The sequence below is a fragment of the Penicilliopsis zonata genome (genome assembly GCF_001890105.1).
Source record: "Penicilliopsis zonata CBS 506.65 unplaced genomic scaffold ASPZOscaffold_21, whole genome shotgun sequence".
Taxonomy (NCBI): domain Eukaryota; kingdom Fungi; phylum Ascomycota; class Eurotiomycetes; order Eurotiales; family Aspergillaceae; genus Penicilliopsis; species Penicilliopsis zonata.
The window spans coordinates 178,054-195,817 of record NW_019208929.1 but is presented as its reverse complement, the minus strand read 5'-3'; the positions used below and the strand labels follow the sequence as shown (position 1 = coordinate 195,817).

Genomic DNA, 17,764 nt, shown 5'->3' with positions numbered 1-17,764 from the left:
AATCAATCAAATGCCTAGGCCCCCTTCAAAGTCTATTAGACGATGCCCCGGATGGCACTACAACCCGTCAAGCTCCAATATTGGCCACTCATATATGGCTTGCAGCAGGGGGTCCGTATTTTTTTCTCCACCGTGACGGTTCTCTTGTCCCCGCGTTTCGAGTTCCCCCGCACTTTTATTGCTCCTCGGCTGATCAATGGTATTTCCACGTTTCCAGCTGCCTAATGAGACCGCATCCGTCCTATCGTATGGCTTTCCATGCGTATTACACCAACGGAACGCCATTAGATGCGACTGTTCGCGCGTGGCCCGTGGGAGCTAGACGGTGTCTGCACCAACTACCGGCTATCAGACGCAAAGACTACGTCCTTTCGACTGCAACTTGCCTCGGTTGTTCTGAAAATGGCACTGTTGCCGACTGTACGAAAGACAATCGGCGATCCCTTGCAGTAGCTTTTCGTCTTTTCACCCGTTTTTGGCTTTGATTCCGTTTTGAGATAGCATGGCTTGCCCTGTTGGGCATTCATATATGAGCTTCCAAGCCATATAATAGAGACAGACCTCCTCCCTTGTGGAACCTGCAAAGATGTGGTCCCAGTGTCTGTAATCCATTTCACAATACTTGATCAATTCCAATTTTGGCCTGCTATGAATCACGAAAATCCTGCCGATCAACCTCAGGTTGATGAGAAGGGACTTGTACACCATGTCGAACATAGCTCGAAGAGGTATCAACACGAGGAAGTCGTGGGATTGCGCATCGATGGCGATGCTGAAGACCACGAACATGAAACTCCAGTAAGGGCGACATCTAACGCATAAGCGTCGTGATTCTTCTTCAAGCCTGCTCGATGGTGAAGAGAATGACAGATCCAGCCGGCTGTCTTCTGACCGACGCTTGCTTCGATAGATGACCTTCCATCGTTTCATGGGCTTCACGGCCATGGCCTTCTTGTGGACAGGCAGTCAGATCCCGGTCTACCTCTTCGGTCAGTTCTTTGACACTTTGTGATCTACATTCTCATCACGGGTGCTAAATCTGCCTTCTAGGCGGCATTCCCCCATACATCTATCAGGATATTGGCGGTGCAGATCGATGGATCTGGTTTGTAAGTGCGCCGATTTATAGCCTCTTCTTCAGAAAACCAAACCAACTGCTCCTCTTAGGTACTTGCAAATCTTCTCTCCCTGGCAGGTGTCTGTCCGTTCGTCGGTTCAGTATCAGATCTAATCGGTCGCCGCTACGTTGCCATCATCGGAGCCTCGCTCATCTGTCTCGGGATGATCGTCTGCGGTACCGCACACACAATGAATGTTTTCATCGGTACGACCTAGAACTTCTTCCGGGCTATATTGAAGCAAGAATACCATATTGACAGCCTTAGGTGGGATGGCCATTGCAGGCGCGGGTGCTGGCGTCAATGAGTTGACCGCGCTGGCTGCGACGTCGGAAATGGCGCCTACCCGGAAACGCGGCCTCTATGTCGCTGTCCTCATCTTCACCATCTTACCCTTCTGTGCTTCGGTTCTGTGGGCCCAGCTCATCGCATACTACAGCACCTGGCGCAATGTGGCTGCGTTTGCCGGAGCGTGGAACGCAGTCGGGTTGGTGACCACTGTCCTGTTCTACACACCCCCGCCTCGAGTGAACTCGACTGGGCTGAGCAAAGCAGAGATAATCAAGCGGATTGACTTTCTCGGTGGCTTCCTGAGCATCTCCGGCATGATCCTTTTCATGGCTGGTATGCAGTGGGGAGGATATCAGGTAGGAGGAGGGGGAACCATCAAACCTCGATCGCTCGTTCAGTATTGATTCTGTTCTAGTACTCCTGGAAGACTGCACACGTGCTAGTCCCTTTGATTCTCGGCTTCGTCCTGCTGGTTGCCTTCGGATTCTGGGAAGTCTACGGGACGAAATACCCCATTTTCCCCAGTCGCCTGAAGCAAGAGGCTCGCACCCTGGGCATGACGCTGATCATCACCTTCATCTCCGGCGCCAACTTCTTCTCCGTGATCATGTTCTGGCCCACAGAGTCATTCAACGTATACGGCCATGCCCCGGCCGCCGTCGGCTTGCGCAGCCTGCCCATCGGCTTTGGCATCCTCATCGGTGCCTGCATTGTGCTCTGTCTACTGAGCCTGCTCAGAGGACGCAACAAGGAGTTGTTGATTATCAGCAGTGTCTTGATGACCGCAGGTCAGTCCTTTTCTAAAAAAAAAAAAAAAAAAAAAAAACTCATGTCCAATTTTCCCCCGGTCTATCCTAACTTTCCCAGGCTGCGGAGCAATGTCCATCGCACGCACAGATAACCTACATCAGCTTTGGGGCATCCTGATTGTAGCCGGTCTCGGTATCGGCGGCATCGTTGTCCCTGCTTCCATCATTACCACCATTGTCTGTCCTGATGTAAGAAATATAGAGAGAGAAAATAAAGCGTATTGCAAGCTATGTATACTGATCAAAAGCTAGGATCTGATTGCCACCATGTCGGCCCTCACCCTCTCCATCCGCGTGATTGGCGGCAGCATCGGGTACACAATCTACTACAACATCTTCATTGCGAAATTCGTCCCCATCCTCGAAACGTCCATCGAGTACGTCATGGTCGCAGAGCTCAACATCACAAACACACAGGCCATCACCGAGGCGATCGAGCTGACCTCCGCCTCCCTCGTTGAGGAGCTGCAAGCCATCCCCGGGATTGCAGGGAACCCGGCCGCGTACGAGGCCGTCCTCAAGGCCGGCCAGATAGCCTTTGCAGAGGGTTACAAGTGGGTGTATTATGCTAGTATTGGCTTTGGGTGTGTGTCGATCATCGCCGCGTGCTTCTTGGGAGATATCGAGAAATATATGGACGATCATGTGGCTGTCGTGATGCATTGAATCGGAGGACTACTAGGGAGGAAGTTTTCGGTGGTACCATAGTACTGACATGCTTCTTGAATTTGGAAAATAAACTACAGATCATGGTATCATTGTGACTGGCCCAAAAGCATAAACCCCCCCCCCAAAAAAGACTCCAAAATCCACACAAACTACCTGTACTACACAATTATCTTGTTTCCACCTGGCTAAGGGGTGTCTTCCTGTTGACCGCAGTGAGCCCAGTGCGTGGTTTCCTCTTTTCTTCTCTCTGCGGCGGACCCCGGTTCAACCCGCCTCCGAACCCCTTCGCGAGGGATGCGAACGGTGATGCTTGCCATGGTTCCGGTTCATCTTCGTGGTGGCCGGTGGCAGGAACGGCTCGGTCCACAGGGCGGATCTCAGGCCGCCGGTTTCGATGTTTGACTGATGGCTGCTGGCTATTCTCCTTCCCTGGGTCTGCTGGAGACGGGGCGAACCAGCCGACAGGGAGATCGATGACAACGTGTTCTGAGCAACGGCAGCCGCAGCCACTGGGACAGTGCTGGAAGTCTTGGTCAGTAGCCCCCTTCCCAGGCGTAGAGTTACCACCGGGTTCATTCTCAGACAACTCGTAGCTCTTCGAGAACCAGATGCGATGGCAATCGAAGCAGCACACATGGCCACAACTCAGGCATGGAATAAGCATCCCCTCCACTACCTCGCCGCAGATCACGCAGGGCAGTTTGACAGGCTTTGGTTTCGAAGGTTTGCAATTGGGACACACGACAGCGGGTGTGTTTGTTTTGATTGTCCGTTGTTTCGAATTCCGCCCTGCAGCAATAGGGGTAGAGAATATAGACAGGTGCAGAGGTTCACCACATTGCGGACAATGACGTTGTATCCCCAAAGTCTGGTCATGCGAATCAAGGATGGTAGGAAGCAAGGCTCTAGCGCCAGAGGACGGAAGCGACAGCGACGCACGAGAACTGTGCCTATTTCCTCGCTTGCCGGGGCTATCGGTGGCCCCCCCAATTTTCAGCACCTCGCTACGCTGCACGGGGAGATCCCAGATGAAAAGTAAATCGGCGTATGCAGTACGGTATGATTGATACAGCCTCTCTTTGCTGGGGTCAAGAAATGAATTGTGGGCGTGGCCATCATTGTCGAACGAGTCCAGGTTCTTAAAACTGACCTTGAGTCGCACAGGCTTCTTTCCCGCTTGGTCAGGTCTTTCACTTTCAGTATCAGAGTGGGTGTGTGAAGCCACAGCACTAGATGCCGTCAGGTAATCGGGGACTGCAGACACTGGTTTTCCAGCAAAGGCACCAGTGGTCCAGACACCAGGAGGTCCGGTGTTCGGACTCCCATTCGGGGTGACCTTTTTCTTGTTTAAAAGGGTGGTGGGAGGAGACGCAGAGGATGGTCCAAATGTAAATGATCGAGAAAGAGACGATGCTAGGACCGATCCAAATCCAGATCCGCTCCTCGGCTGGGATTGCTGGTCAGGGGAGGCTGCAATAGAGACATTGTGACTATGGAACCTCCGATCCGTAGTAGCTCTGGATGTCAATGGAGGTGTTGTGCCTGTCGAATATGGGGGTGTTGAGTCAACTCTTAGCAATTCGGAAGAGGAGCGCCCTGAGCCGTATGTGATGGGGGTTGTATGGCTTTCTTTCGGCGTAGCTGTGAGCGGCGTGACTGCTTGTGATCTGCTATAGGTGGTTGTATGGCCTGAATACAAATCCAGAGTAAAAGAATGCTGCTCCATACGCTTGGACGGGGTTTTATCCTGACGTTGATCCTTGCGTAGTCCCGAATTGATTTCATGGAGGACACAGGATAGCATCGCTACCATCTGAATATCACCGATCCGCTCAAAATGGCTCAAGAGTGCTGGTATCAGCCAGCGGCCCCCGAAAGGATGATCTCCCCACTGTATAGCACCACTTGCCGCTAATTGCTGACACTGGTCATGGTTGGCTAGATCGTAGCTTACGTCAACTGCACTGTCCTTCCGCGTGCTTGATATACCACGACGATCAAAAAGTTCCAAGGATTGATAAGGCAGGGCCGTGGTTTGATTGTGCAGGATGAGTTTAACCAGGCCCCAAACTTGAGCCAAGTCCGGATAGCCTGCATCAAGAGCCACGGCAGCGTTATGTGCACAGACGTCTGTCCCTTTCCCGCAGATACGGTACTTGCTCGCAAGTTCCTTCTTTGCTGGCAGGAGATAATTGAAGTCGTATATGTACACGATGTTGTACGGGGCCTCGGATTTCACAGTCACAGCGCCGGCCGTCGACCTTTGCGAATTATCGGTAGATCTTGGTCGATGAAACCCAAAACTTCCAGCGCTACGCCATGTCGGTGGCGCTGGGAAGCGGCTTTGCAGTCCGGATAAGATGTCAGATGATCCTGAAGAACTGGATGATTCAGCGTAGGAGTCGTCCGAGTAGTCAGAAGCGCCATCATCAGTGCTTGCAATAGTCCCCGTTATTTTCGGTCCAGGAGAGCCTGTCTGAAAACGCCCAAACCCCTCGAAAACCTTATCTGATCTTGACAGCCTGGTCATTTCCCTGAGGCCGAGGGCGTCCAAAACATCGATAGACTTATCTCGCTTGGGCGGGAAAAAGCACACCAAGCGACCGTCTGGCGCCCAGAGTGCACCACAAGCCTTGGCCACGGGGACCATAACGTTGGCATTAACTGGAAGCAGGAGTTCCGAACTCATTCCCAGATCCTGGCTATGAGACAACCCGACCTCGTCCTCATCACTGGATTCTTCTCCGCCGAGAACACCATTGATTGGAGATTTGACTGTTTCTGTAGTTTCACTCATTATCCACGCAACGCTATCTTCCAGACTACTCTCGCCAAGAAGATACCGAACGACACCTTCCAAACAACCACGTTGGCGAGAAAGATAAGTCTCTGCGATTTTTATCATGTCGGAGATGATCTTCGTCGACAGTTGATCGGTAACGGCAGCTGTCTTTTGAATCCCAAATGTGGGAACAGAAGATTTAGGATAGTCGGAAGGAAATTTGATATCCACTTTCAGAAAAAGTGAGCTACCGTCCGGAGCCCAAGGTCCATGCAGAGAGATAGTCGCCTTCCGCTGTTTAACGTCCACGGAGTCAAAGGCAACCTTTGTGAATTTCTCGCCGACATGCGAGATCTCATCGCCGAGTGTTTCAATATCCCATCCGGATATCTTGACACCACGCATCCAGGTGATCGGGTTTGTATCGGCTCTGAATCTGGACCTACCTCGCATACCGACTCCGAGATCAGAATGGCCGCTTTGAGTCCAACCTCGCGAGTAAGGCATCGAGATAGTAGTCATGCCCTTGGCACCTGAGATTGAACTTTGGTTTGGAGATTGAAGACCGGGTAAGAAGGGGGACCCGACTTCATCAAATTCGGGTTCAGTGTTTTCGTCACGAAAGCTCTTGTAAACGGCACCTCGGCGGGTGACATTCAAGGTAGATATAAAAGATTTTCCTTTCTCATAACCGACACGCTTTAGAATATCTGGGTCGACGCGGTGTAAACGAAGCTCCCTGTCTGTTCCCCAGGTTACTAGCTGAAATTCGCGGTGGTCGACCCCATCCGACACACCACCCCGGGCTCTCCAAAGAAACTCTTTCACCTGGCCTTTGTGGCCTGGAAAGCTATGGACCAACGGTAAGTCTGAACCAGCGCCGCTATCTTCCGCAACCCTGCGACTATACAGGTGAAGATCACTATTACCCCTTTGAGGCATTGCCAATACGCCCCAGCCGAAGGGGGTATTTCTTGCACGCCATACAGGAAATGGGGTTTTGATGAGCTTTTCGGGTACTTCGCATTCGACAGTATAATCCCAGAACTTGATAGTTTTGTCCAGCGAGCAGGTTACAAGGGCGCCAGGTCGAACTCTATTCCAGTCAAGACCGTAGATCTTGGTTGTGTGAGCTTCAATGGATCGTAAAGGAGAAGCACCCATTCTGTCATCCCAGATTCGGAGAAATCTATCATGAGAGCTCGCAATGACGTGTGGGTCTTGTCTATTCCATTTGACTTGGGTGGCGCCAGCAAACCAGTCAGAGAAGGAGATTGCAGGCCTGGCGGGGACTCGAAGATCCCAGCAATGCACAAAGCTATCCACCGCACAAGTCGCCAGGACATCTGGATGGTGAGCGTGGAAGTTAATATCAGTGATGGCTCGCGAGTGGGCGTGAAGAACATATTCGATGGAGTTCTGCCAGGTCTTCATGGCCAGATTCCACACCAACGCTTTCTGGTTCGACGTGCTCACCACCCAGTAGTCACGAGCAGCGAAAGGAGACCATTGGACGTCCGCAACCTCCCACGGGGTATGATGAGGAAGATACCGAGGTGGGGAATATGGCGAGTCAAGGTCAATGACATGCAACCCCTCTTTGGACGCAAGTACCACGTCGCGGCCGCATGGTGATATGGACATGGATCCAACAGGTTGTTCCACGCGGAAAGAGCTATCTTCCCCAAATGTCGGGCTCTCAAAAGCCGACGTCAGCGGCCTTGTCCCCATTGAGCTCGGCATGTTTGCAGGACTAGGTGCGGTGTTCGCCACCGTCGTCCGCTGTGATCCAGGTCCTTCCGTTTGACGTTGGTTTTTCTCGAAGGAAAAGTGCTCGACGGGATCTTCAAAGGACAGTAACCGGATATGAAGATATTGTTGGGGGGGATTCGTGTACCCGAGCTAACGCTCCCATCTCGTTCGATCAGCAAGCCTTCTTAACTTGATACAGCGTAATACCCAGGCTGATCGCAAGGGTATCAATCGACGGGATTCGCAAGGACAATTGGCTCATAATCAAGTTTGGTTCCCTATTTGCTGTCAGAAACATCAGCTTAACCATTCCATTCAATCAATTGAACTTTAGTCTACACTTACCTGTAGAATATTGATATAGAAATCGCAGAACGGCTGGCCCAGCAGCTTGGAAGTTGATGGAGATCTCCGCAATTGCCCTGTGGAGCTCATTTCAAATGCGAGAGATGATGAGGCTGCGCGGATGGTTTCTATGCGTCACCGGATGTGTCTTTGGTGCGTGCGGTACGGGTCGGCTAGGGGACCACCGACGCAGCCCCTCGTTCAATAAAGTCACATCTTGCTCACGAGCGCCTTACTTTGGCATTTTTGTTCTGTTTCCGGGCGTTTTGACTTTAGGTACGAGTCCGTATCTGTGGATTTGTCGATTCCTGACATTGGATCGATTGTTTGGCAACAAGCTAAAGTGAAGAATCGCAGGGAATCGGAAGTACCAGTTTGAGGGGCATAAATTTCCCCCACGCCTTCGGTCCCATCCGTCGAACGAGTGCTATAGATAAAGCCTTCAACACGCGAGCATGGCTTTACCAAAGAGAATCATTAAGGAGACCGAACGCCTTATGGCGGAACCGTAAGTGCTGTTCTACAAACTAATTTAGTCTCGAGGTTTCCTTTGATTACTGATGAGATTTACTGTTTTGTTTGTCAGGGTCCCCGGTATCAACGCGGTGCCTCATGAAGATAACTTGCGGTATTTTGACGTGACGATCCACGGGCCTGCTCAGTCACCATATGAAGGTATTTCTTTTTTTTCTCTCTCGTCACTCTAGATCTAGCGGGTCGACAGTAGCTTATCCGGTCACAGGCGGCATTTTCAGACTCGAGTTGTTCTTGCCGGAAGACTACCCTATGACTCCTCCCAAGATTCGGTTTCTTACTAGGATCTATCACCCTAACATTGACCGACTGGGAAGAATCTGCTTGGATGTTTTGAAGAGTAAGAGCTCCCTGTGGTGATAGCTATCGCCCCTATCTCTCTTGATTTCTTGCTAATGCCTCTCGCTCAAAGATAACTGGTCCCCGGCCCTTCAGATTCGCACAATTTTGCTGTCGATTCAGGCTCTTTTGGGTGCGCCCAACCCCGACGACCCACTGGCGAATGATGTCGCCCAGCGTTGGAAAGAGGATGAGCCAGCGGCGATACAGACGGCGAAAGAGTGGACTAGAACCCATGCTATGACTTAGATTTGAAATACAATACGAACTGATACGACAAATAAACACACATTATGACATGATCATGAAACGGGGATCTTGGCTATTCAAAACCCTTCTGCTGGTTGGGTAGCCGAAATCATCTGCAACCACATCCTGGTATACCGTCGACAGATCCAGAGCCTCGAGAACAGGTGCTGGCTTTTCTCCCAACATAAAACACGAGAATTCCCTTTCACTGATACGGGTCAATTCGCCTGGTCAATCACCTTCTAAAATCCCATCCGCCCTTTGGGCGTTTTCTGGGCGTTGAGATAATCATTTGGATCCTATCTAGACTAGACAACGCTGCCTCGTTTATCTTGAGATTTTGAGATGTTCTTGCTCGGCGTAGTCCCTAAAACTTACGGTGTCTGTTGTAGAATCCTTTCAAAACGTGGATTTCTGCCTTTTTAAAAACAGTTGAGGTAAAGCAGGCCACTGGTCCTCAACAGTTATTTTCTCACTTCAGCTGCAGGTATGAACAGAACATCCTTTACCTATTTTTGAAGCACAGGGTATACTGAGATTGAGTGTCCTAGCTTCTCTGAGGATAGTTAAAAGTAGTATAAACACTTGCTCATTGCATAGTATACATAAAATAAAAAACATCTACAAGATGCTGGTATATCGTCTTGGTACAGCATTCACTCACTTGTAGGAATATTTTGGCGGCTGGGTGCTGTAAAACTTCAAACTTCAAACTGTGTTATTCCTCTTATATCTGTCTTTCTAGCTTTCCTTCTGTTTGTTTCATCCCTCTTACACTTCTTCACACCACTGAGACTTGTATGCTTATACAGTAGTGATAGGCTGATATGCATTCACCTGGGATAAGACCAAGGAGCTATTCGGATCCGGTTCTTCCTCTTGTAAGTCAGAGAGCGTTGCTAGGCCGAGAGATGAGAATACTGACAGCGCGTAGCCTGCAGCATTGCATGTCGAATCTTCAGCCTGGGCAAGACCTCGCCTTCCCATTATAGACAATACTGAGCTACAGACCACAGAGAGCTCTCGGACACATCGAGGAACCTCTTTTGTACAGGGCTCATCGTCTGCCTTTTCTGCTCTGGCAGCTGGCGATGGGGGGTTCAGCAGTTTTATGCAATCCTTATCTCAAGAGATTGATGAAGCCTTTCACACAAATAGTGAAGAGCATATAGATTTGGGGTTCAGCTGTCCGAAGCTAGAGCCATCTCTTCTTACCTCTGACGGCTCTCTATCCCAGCACCAAAAATCCTTCTACCCTTTTCCTGCGTTCGATACTGAAGAAGATTCAGAACCATCTTCAGCTCAAGGGCCTAGCTTCGATCAAGAGGCTAGTTTGGAACCCCAATTTGGTCCTGCCACTGTGCACGAAGAGCAGCCCAACGCAAAAACGGCAGTTGGCTCTGTTGAAGAGACTGAAATCATTCCCAACTCCCATTTAAACACGACGCAGCCCCCACACCAAGACTTTAAACTCACCCACGACACGGTTGTCAAGGAAGACGAAACAGATGCACTGACTCCAAAACGCGTCTCGTTCAAGGAAGAGAGCACTGTCATTCAGTATTCATCAGGAGCAGACGGTTGTCTTTCTGGGGATCCTTTCTTGGAAGGACGGTTGACGTCAGTTCAAGAAACTGGAATCGAAAGCCCCTGTAGCTCTCAGAAAGCCCCAGATACACCTACCCGGCTAAGCACCATGGACTCAAGCGTGAGTAGCAACCGCGGGCAGGCTGAAAGTCCGCTGGGCAGAAGCAAGTCGACAAGGTCGAGAAAGGGTGAAATCTTGGAGCTGGCGAGTCATCCTAGACCCAGGCTTTTTGGTTTAGCTCACGGTATGTTCACTTTTTCTGTCTTCAATGTGTCTTTCATCTCAAATTCACCAACTAAGCGTGTATCGCACGCAGACCACGTTCTTTTCGATTCCCGCCTAATGGATCTCGCTATCAGAAGCGATACCCAGGCCCAGAGTGATACTGTCAGATCCTCTCCAAGCACTCCTAATCTGCGACAAAACGCTGCGAGACAGAGTGACAAGAGTAAAAAAACCTCGAGTCTGCGCGGGCTCTTCACCTCCAAGTCCAAAGACACCAAAGGGTTAGTTTCACCCACTCAGCCTAGCATTTCTGCTTGCAAAATCCGCGTATGGAGAGTGAATGACGGAATGAACAGGTCCAATATCAAAATAATTCCAATGAAAGCAGCCGTGGAATCTCCTTCCAAGGGAAGTACCAGTAACAAACTTAGAAAGTCGACCGACTCGAACCGGCGCCTTGACATCAGCAATCCTCCTTTGAGTCCGTCTAAGTCATCTGGCAGTGGATCGAGTAGACGTTCTCTGAGAGAGTTGCGCAGCAAAGCTAGCATAAGATTCGGAAATAGTAAGGCAGCTGAAGACAAGGAGACTGTGGGTAAGTGGACAGCATCAACATAAATATGAGATTCATGCTCATTCATCGCAGAAAATGGCAAGAAACGGGACTCTTCTACGACTACATATGAAGATCCCAAGCTCGAGCTCAAGGTTGGTTAATCATACCCACTGATTTAATCATGTTGACATCAGCGATAGGTCCGTTACATTCACCAGATCGCTCGTACTCAGTTCGTCGACACCCTTGAAAAAAAGGACGTTCCCCAGATGCAACTAGACGGACGCAACTGGAGAATCAAGAACCGTTACTGCTTCGAATGCCATGGCGATTGTCCTATCTGCGGCATCCCATGCTGCATCTTCGACACCGCCCGCAGCATCATTCAGCACGCGGAGAGCAGCACCAGAGCGGTCGATGAGGCCAGTCAGGTCCTCGAACTAGTCGATATTTCTGGCAACATGGTCAGAGACGAGACTACGTTCCGATTCTGTTCTTCTGGGGGCGGGTGTGAACGTCACGTCTGCACCGAGTGTAGCGGCATTTGTCCCGAACCCTTATGCCAGGACATCCAATGCAAGGTCAGCATACTTCCCATGATTCAACACATTGTTCACCGGATTAATCTTGGCGAGTGTAGGAGTGTAAACCCGAACCAAGCGGTTTGTGCGACTGGCATCAGTAGTTCTATGCACAAGCACAAGAAACATGTCGTCGTCATATGTTTCCGATGATAGCAAAGATAGTCTTGAGTGTTATTTGGGTTTATCTAGCAGATTCTGAGGGAAGACAGACGTGCAGACTCATTCTGTCTCGTCCGAACATAGTAGTAGCTGGGGCGTCTTTACTACTGGAGGAAAGACAATGAGAGATAATTCCAAGGCCCAGAAAGGATGGATTTGTATTTTTTTAACATCATCAGAATGAATATCCAAGACAAAATCATCGTCCTTCTTATCAAATTGAACAGTAATACGCATCCCCTCGCTCCCATGACCTCGACGCCCGGGTTGCTGGTGAAGAGAGCGTTCGCCGGACGGGGAAGGGCAGGGACGATCACGTGCCGCGCTTAGCGAGCCTCCGCACCGCACCACCACAATCTCGACAGTCTCCCGTCACGCTCGCCGCCAAAGACCGATCCGACTCAACCACCCAACGCCAACCCGACAACATCGACCGGCTGCGCATCTCCAGCATTCAAGATGCGTACCTACGACGATTCTTTCAGCGGTCAAAAGATCTACCCTGGCAAGGTGTGTTTTTTGCGGTCCTCCGTGCCCTATCAGTTTCCCATCGACAATCATTTTTCTACCCGGCAACCCTCGAGTCGTCGTCCAAAAAAATAAAAAATCGCAACACTACTTTTTTTGAGCGCTCTTTTTATTAACGTATGGTTTTTTTTTTTTTGTGAATTATAGGGTAAGCTGTACGTCCGTGGCGACAGCAAGATCTTCCGCTTCCAGAATGGAAAGTCCGAGTCCCTCTTCCTCCAGCGCAAGAACCCTCGCCGCATCGCCTGGACCGTCCTTTACCGCCGCCAGCACAAGAAGGGTATCTCCGAAGTCAGTGACCTCCAATCCATGATTATTTTTTGTTTGTTTATGCGTCGGAAACATACGGTTGGGGCTGGGCACTGGGGGAAGGCCATAAAAATATATCTGTGTTGGGGATTATCGCAGCTACAAGACAACGAAGCGGAGATCTATATGTCTTTATCATCGGGGCCAAAGGCGACGCACTGAATTTTTTTTTTCTTTTCGGAGGGGACAAGCATTGCTGACGGATATTCGTGATATACAGGAAGTTGCCAAGAAGCGCACCCGCCGTGTCGTCAAGCACCAGCGTGCCATCGTCGGTGCCTCTCTTGATGTGATCAAGGAGCGCCGCAGCCAGCGCCCCGAGGCTCGCGCCGCCGCCCGCCAGCAGGCCATCAAGGAGGCCAAGGAGAAGAAGGCCGCTTCCGAGAGCCGCAAGAAGGCTGAGAAGGCCAAGACCGCCGCCTCGACCGCCAAGGGCGCTGCCCAGCGCATCCAGAGCAAGCAGGGTGCCAAGGGCTCTGCCCCCAAGGTTGCCGCCAAGTCTCGGTAAATCCTCGAAATCGGAGCGGCTGGCTTGGGCTGGAACGGATGAGAGGAAAAGGGGATGGGCAGGGGAAAGGAAATCGATGTTTGCCTGTTTTGGGAGGTTTCCAGTGCTGGAAAGTGTTTCCTCACAAAATTTCAAATCAAATGAGAGAAATCGGCGTCTTGAGCGATTACTATTAGGGAGATCCCGCGGATTCAAATGTACAATCCCGCCGGCTCTCGGTTAGGCCTGTCACCCTTTTTTCTTCTTTACCCAGAAAGAAAAAAAGACAAAAATGGAATGGATGCAATAATGACGGTCTTTTCTTCCATCCTTGCTGTAGATTCCGGGTTTACCTGACATCCATTTCACTATCCCTGAAGTAGTCCCAGCAAAGGAATGACTATGTAGTACATGATTCTACATGACTTATAGTCGTCATACTACCTAAGCCAATAAGATCATGCGATACTAATGACCTACGAACGGATGCCCCATTTCCAAGGTGTGCTCAATTAATTAACCATGCAAATGCTCGAGACCACACGCCGAGTCCTTCAAAAGCACCATTTACGGAGGCGTGGGTCAAAAGTATCACTAACAACTTCTGCAAATGTGTATGTCTATCCATTGAGCTATCTTTTGAGCTAATATGTTTCATCTATTGGAATGTCCCTGAGCCCATTCTCTACCCCGGGCAGGACGCTTCGTTTTCTGTTTTATATTTTTATAAGCCTGCTCCCGAAACCAAAGTCCCCCAATGTGATTTGAAAAAAAAGGTCTATTGCAACGCCAGCGGGTATGATTATCCACGGAAAATAAAGGTGTGTGTGTGTGTGTGTGAAGTAAAACGGATAGACTCAGTAGTAGTGAGCCATCTCAAGACCGGCTCGCTTGAATCCGCACTTGATGTAGAAGCCTTCATTCGCTTCGGAACAGTCGAGGATGCTCTATAAAAAAAAAGACAATCAGTATATTGCATCAAAGACAAGAGACTGGTTAAGCGTACCTTGTAGCACCCGACCTGGGCGGCAACGTAGTCCAAAGCCTGGATGATGCGTAAACCCAGCTTGTTTCCCTGCTGGTTTTTCTCCACCGCGATATCCTCAATGTGCCCGACGAGACCGAGCGAGTGGATGAACTTGCGCTCGACGATCAGACTCCCCGTGCCGACGATGCGGCCCGTCCCATCACAGACAACGAGCAGGTAGTACTCGTCGTTCCGGGCAGTCATCCAGTCGTACCGCTCGTTCCATTGTTGCTCGGAAATGTCGCCCACGGTGGTCAGTACGCGCAACACATCCAGGTAACCACGCTGGTAGTCGGAGCGGCGCACAGGGCGGATCGTGTACTCGGCCGGCAGGGCAGCGAGGACTTCAGGCGAGATGAGCGACGGAGAGAAGAGGGGGGCATCTTCGCCGCTGAGAACGGTTGCCTTGGGGTCGACCTCGGCGGGGGTGGTGAGAGTCGGGCTCAACATTTTTCAAGTGCTGGTCTTGTTATTTTTGTTTTTTGTTCGTATGCTGAGAATGGGATTACGCTGTTGCGGGGTAAGACGTGTGGCAGGGACAGAAAGCAATTCTCAAAAACTGAAGCACAGTCTATACAGAGAGCTGAAGTATTTAAAAGGGGGGGTCAAGTAGCTGGGTGAGCACAAGAACCGGGGATAAACAAGGGCCTCCGAGACGAAAGCCCCGTGGTTCAGCAGTGCGCAGTCCCTGAGACAACAAGCCCCGCCACCAAGGATCGCCCTGGAGGTTGCGCCGGCATTCCATGGCGATGACGGAATACGAGCGACTTGCATGTCGATGCTTTTATAGCTGAGGCATGTACTCCGTAACTCGCCAATGATCCTAGTAGTTGCTGTGCTAGCAGCATATAACAGCAGGTACCTTACCTACACTGTGCAGTGTGTACTGTACCTACAGATAGCAGCTGTGGTATCCGCAGGTGCTATTTATAGCTATCCAAGCCCCATACCAAATATATCTTACTACGGAGTATGTACTACAAGCGTTTATTGGAAACACAACATAATTCACAGTCAAAGGTACTTGGATTCCAAGAGACTGGTTTCCTATAATCTAATCACAAAACTACATGGTATCTATTTCTTCTCCTTGGGGCTCAGCATGAGCTCGGGGCGGACGAACTTGTCAAAGTCCTCCTCGCTCAGAGCCTTGAGCTCCATGGCACTCTCCTTGAGAGTGAGGCCCTTCTTGTGGGCGTTCTTGGCCACCTTGGAGGCCATGTCGTAGCCGATGACGGGGTTCAGGCAGGTGACGAGCATCAGACTGTGGTGGTCAGTATATTAGAGAATGAATACTTATAAATATGTGGGAGACATACCTCTCGTGGAGAAGAGCATTGATCCTGGTCTCGTTGGCCTCGAGACCCTCGACCAGGTGCTTCTCGAAGCTGTTCATGCCGTCGGACAGGATACGGCTGCTGTGGAGGAGGTTGCGGATCATGAGGGGCTTGAAGACGTTGAGCTCGAATTGGCCGTTCATGCCGCCAACGGTCGCAGCAACATGGTTACCCATGACCTGAGAGCAGACCATGGTGAGAGACTCGCACTGGGTGGGGTTGACCTTGCCAGGCATGATGGAGGAACCCGGCTCGTTCTCCGGCAGGACCAGCTCGCCCAGACCGCAGCGGGGGCCAGAGCCGAGGTAACGGATATCCTGGGCGATCTTGAAGAGGGAGCATGCAAGGGTGTTCAGGGCACCGGACGCCTCAACGATCGAGTCGTGGGCAGCGAGAACCTCGAACTTGTTGGGAGCAGTCTTGAACTCGGTGCCAGCCAGCTTCGAGACTTCAGTGGCGATGGCCTCGTCAAATCCCTTGAAAGTGTTCAGGCCAGTTCCGACAGCGGTACCACCCTGGGCAAGGAAACGAAGGTGAGGAAGGGTGCCCTGGACGCGCTCGATGTTGCGCTCCAGCTGAGCAACGTAGCCAGAGAACTCTTGGCCAAGGGTAAGGGGAGTAGCGTCCTGCAGGTGAGTACGGCCGATCTTGATGATCTTGTCGAACTTCTCCACCTTCTTCTGGAGAGCATCACGCAGGTTCTTAAGGGCCGGCAGGAGGACGTTCTCGAGTTCCAGAACGGCGGCGATGTGCATCACGGTCGGGAAGGAATCGTTCGAGGAAGCGGACATGTTCACGTGGTCGTTGGGGTGGACGGGCTTCTTAGATCCCATCTTTCCACCGAGGATCTCGATGGCACGGTTGGAGATGACTTCGTTGGCGTTCATGTTGGACTGGGTACCGGAGCCGGTCTGCCAGACCACCAGAGGGAAGTGGTCCATCAGCTTGCCCTCGGCGACCTCAGCAGCAGCCTGCTGGATAGCCTCGCCAACCTTGGGGTCTATGATAGCCAATTAGTCACATCTATGCGCAGGATCACGATCCGCTTTTCGCGCCTCCCACTCACCAAGGCCGAACTTCGTGTTCACAATGGCGGCAGCGCCCTTGAGAATACCAAACGCCTTCACGACCGCAGGAGGCATACGGTCCTGGGGCTGGTTGATGTCAAAGTTGCCCAGAGACCTGTGTCTGCATTAGTATCGTGACCACTCATTGTCTTCCCTCCCTCAATCGACGAGGCGTCTTACCGCTGGGTCTGGGCACCCCAGTACTTGTCGGCCGGGACCTATCGATAATTCCATCAATACTTCTGAATCGCAGTCGCCACGACAATCCAACAGCCGGCTCTGCTCACCTGGATTTCACCGAAGGCATCGCTCTCGGTACGGGTTTCGGAAGCCTGTTAACCCCCCCTCTGATCAGCATGTCGCTCCGGATAGATTTGCCGTCTGTCAACTGCCTACCATTCTGATTGTAGTGCTAAACGATCTCTGGGCAGAGACAGCGTCCAGAGACTGAAGGCGGGGAAGCTGGAGGCGTCTGGATTGAGAGCTCAGAGAGCGTTGCCAACTGATCGCAGCATAGCGTGCGGAGTTGGAGCTGGCGACTCGGGAAGCAGCATGTGTCAGAGAGCCCAGCGAGCGCACCGAGGCTCGGGAAGTGGTAGAGGAAAGCATCTTGGCCGATACCCGTATATTTGGATCCTTCAGCGACGACCTGGATTCCAATGGCTCAGAACACGAAGAGAACAACAAGAGGAAACAGACGGCACAAATAAAACACTCGCTCCGAAGCTCTTTTCCGCCCGTTTTCCCCAGTCCGCCGAGAACACTGCCGAAAATACCCGGCTCCGGTATCGGTATAACATAGTTACGCGCAACTGAAGGGCGATCTCTGTATTGTAATGTGTAAGGTATACGTATCGGAAGTACGGTTTCTCCGGAATATCTGCCATAGAGGAACCATCTCGGAATCCTCTCTGTTTACAGCCTCATGGCAGTTTATGGCAGTCAGTCACTGGTAAACAACCTCTAGAACATCCCAGCTACAGAACTAAATCATTTAACATCTTACCAT

At 51.1% G+C, this 17,764-nt stretch overlaps 7 protein-coding genes across 7 annotated transcripts; 5 read left to right on the top strand and 2 right to left on the bottom strand.

Moving 5' to 3' along the window:
• Positions 1–910: 910 nt before the first annotated feature.
• On the top strand, positions 911–2,884 carry ASPZODRAFT_74978 (hypothetical protein; the record flags this gene model as incomplete). Its single annotated transcript, XM_022730010.1, has 7 exons — positions 911–989; positions 1,051–1,109; positions 1,168–1,324; positions 1,386–1,765; positions 1,825–2,197; positions 2,277–2,407; positions 2,471–2,884. 7 exons carry the CDS (start codon positions 911–913, stop codon positions 2,882–2,884), a joined length of 1,593 nt encoding a protein of 530 aa, XP_022577611.1.
• An 83-nt stretch (positions 2,885–2,967) lies between these two features.
• On the bottom strand, positions 2,968–7,587 carry ASPZODRAFT_1216940 (hypothetical protein). Its single transcript, XM_022721300.1, has one exon. It carries the CDS (start codon positions 7,410–7,412, stop codon positions 3,054–3,056), a length of 4,359 nt encoding a protein of 1,452 aa, XP_022577610.1. The 5' UTR covers positions 7,413–7,587; the 3' UTR covers positions 2,968–3,053.
• A 442-nt stretch (positions 7,588–8,029) lies between these two features.
• On the top strand, positions 8,030–9,225 carry ASPZODRAFT_103993 (hypothetical protein). Its single transcript, XM_022720847.1, has 4 exons — positions 8,030–8,274; positions 8,353–8,441; positions 8,509–8,640; positions 8,713–9,225. The coding sequence occupies exons 1-4, from the start codon at positions 8,222–8,224 to the stop codon at positions 8,886–8,888; spliced, it is 450 nt and encodes a 149-aa protein (XP_022577609.1). The 5' UTR covers positions 8,030–8,221; the 3' UTR covers positions 8,889–9,225.
• A 1,438-nt stretch (positions 9,226–10,663) lies between these two features.
• ASPZODRAFT_1216560 (hypothetical protein) lies at positions 10,664–11,423 on the top strand. The gene has a single exon (XM_022721298.1). It carries the CDS (start codon positions 10,723–10,725, stop codon positions 11,317–11,319), a length of 597 nt encoding a protein of 198 aa, XP_022577608.1. The 5' UTR covers positions 10,664–10,722; the 3' UTR covers positions 11,320–11,423.
• ASPZODRAFT_1216561 (hypothetical protein) lies at positions 11,424–12,026 on the top strand. The gene is made up of 2 exons (XM_022721299.1): positions 11,424–11,838; positions 11,893–12,026. The coding sequence occupies exons 1-2, from the start codon at positions 11,527–11,529 to the stop codon at positions 11,989–11,991; spliced, it is 411 nt and encodes a 136-aa protein (XP_022577607.1). The 5' UTR covers positions 11,424–11,526; the 3' UTR covers positions 11,992–12,026.
• A 413-nt stretch (positions 12,027–12,439) lies between these two features.
• On the top strand, positions 12,440–13,567 carry ASPZODRAFT_136643 (hypothetical protein). The gene is made up of 3 exons (XM_022724104.1): positions 12,440–12,510; positions 12,676–12,819; positions 13,058–13,567. The coding sequence occupies exons 1-3, from the start codon at positions 12,460–12,462 to the stop codon at positions 13,343–13,345; spliced, it is 483 nt and encodes a 160-aa protein (XP_022577606.1). The 5' UTR covers positions 12,440–12,459; the 3' UTR covers positions 13,346–13,567.
• A 614-nt stretch (positions 13,568–14,181) lies between these two features.
• Positions 14,182–17,364, bottom strand: ASPZODRAFT_154826 (hypothetical protein; the record flags this gene model as incomplete). Its single annotated transcript, XM_022726136.1, has 8 exons — positions 14,182–14,271; positions 14,331–14,742; positions 15,475–15,615; positions 15,671–16,559; positions 16,755–16,870; positions 16,936–16,973; positions 17,043–17,087; positions 17,152–17,364. The coding sequence occupies 8 exons, from the start codon at positions 17,362–17,364 to the stop codon at positions 14,182–14,184; spliced, it is 1,944 nt and encodes a 647-aa protein (XP_022577605.1).
• Between the last annotated feature and the right edge of the window lie 400 nt (positions 17,365–17,764).

Coding starts and splice junctions, on each gene's coding strand:
- ASPZODRAFT_1216940 (XM_022721300.1), bottom strand. CDS start 7,412: ATGCCGAGCTCAATGGGGACAAGGCCGCTGACGTCGGCTTTTGAGAGC.
- ASPZODRAFT_103993 (XM_022720847.1), top strand. CDS start 8,222: ATGGCTTTACCAAAGAGAATCATTAAGGAGACCGAACGCCTTATGGCG. Junction 8,442..8,508: donor TGCTCAGTCACCATATGAAG/GTATTTCTTTTT, acceptor ATCCGGTCACAG/GCGGCATTTTCAGACTCGAG. Junction 8,641..8,712: donor CTGCTTGGATGTTTTGAAGA/GTAAGAGCTCCC, acceptor TCTCGCTCAAAG/ATAACTGGTCCCCGGCCCTT.
- ASPZODRAFT_1216560 (XM_022721298.1), top strand. CDS start 10,723: ATGTTCACTTTTTCTGTCTTCAATGTGTCTTTCATCTCAAATTCACCA.
- ASPZODRAFT_1216561 (XM_022721299.1), top strand. CDS start 11,527: ATGCAACTAGACGGACGCAACTGGAGAATCAAGAACCGTTACTGCTTC. Junction 11,839..11,892: donor GCCAGGACATCCAATGCAAG/GTCAGCATACTT, acceptor AATCTTGGCGAG/TGTAGGAGTGTAAACCCGAA.
- ASPZODRAFT_136643 (XM_022724104.1), top strand. CDS start 12,460: ATGCGTACCTACGACGATTCTTTCAGCGGTCAAAAGATCTACCCTGGC. Junction 12,511..12,675: donor AAAAGATCTACCCTGGCAAG/GTGTGTTTTTTG, acceptor TGTGAATTATAG/GGTAAGCTGTACGTCCGTGG. Junction 12,820..13,057: donor ACAAGAAGGGTATCTCCGAA/GTCAGTGACCTC, acceptor CGTGATATACAG/GAAGTTGCCAAGAAGCGCAC.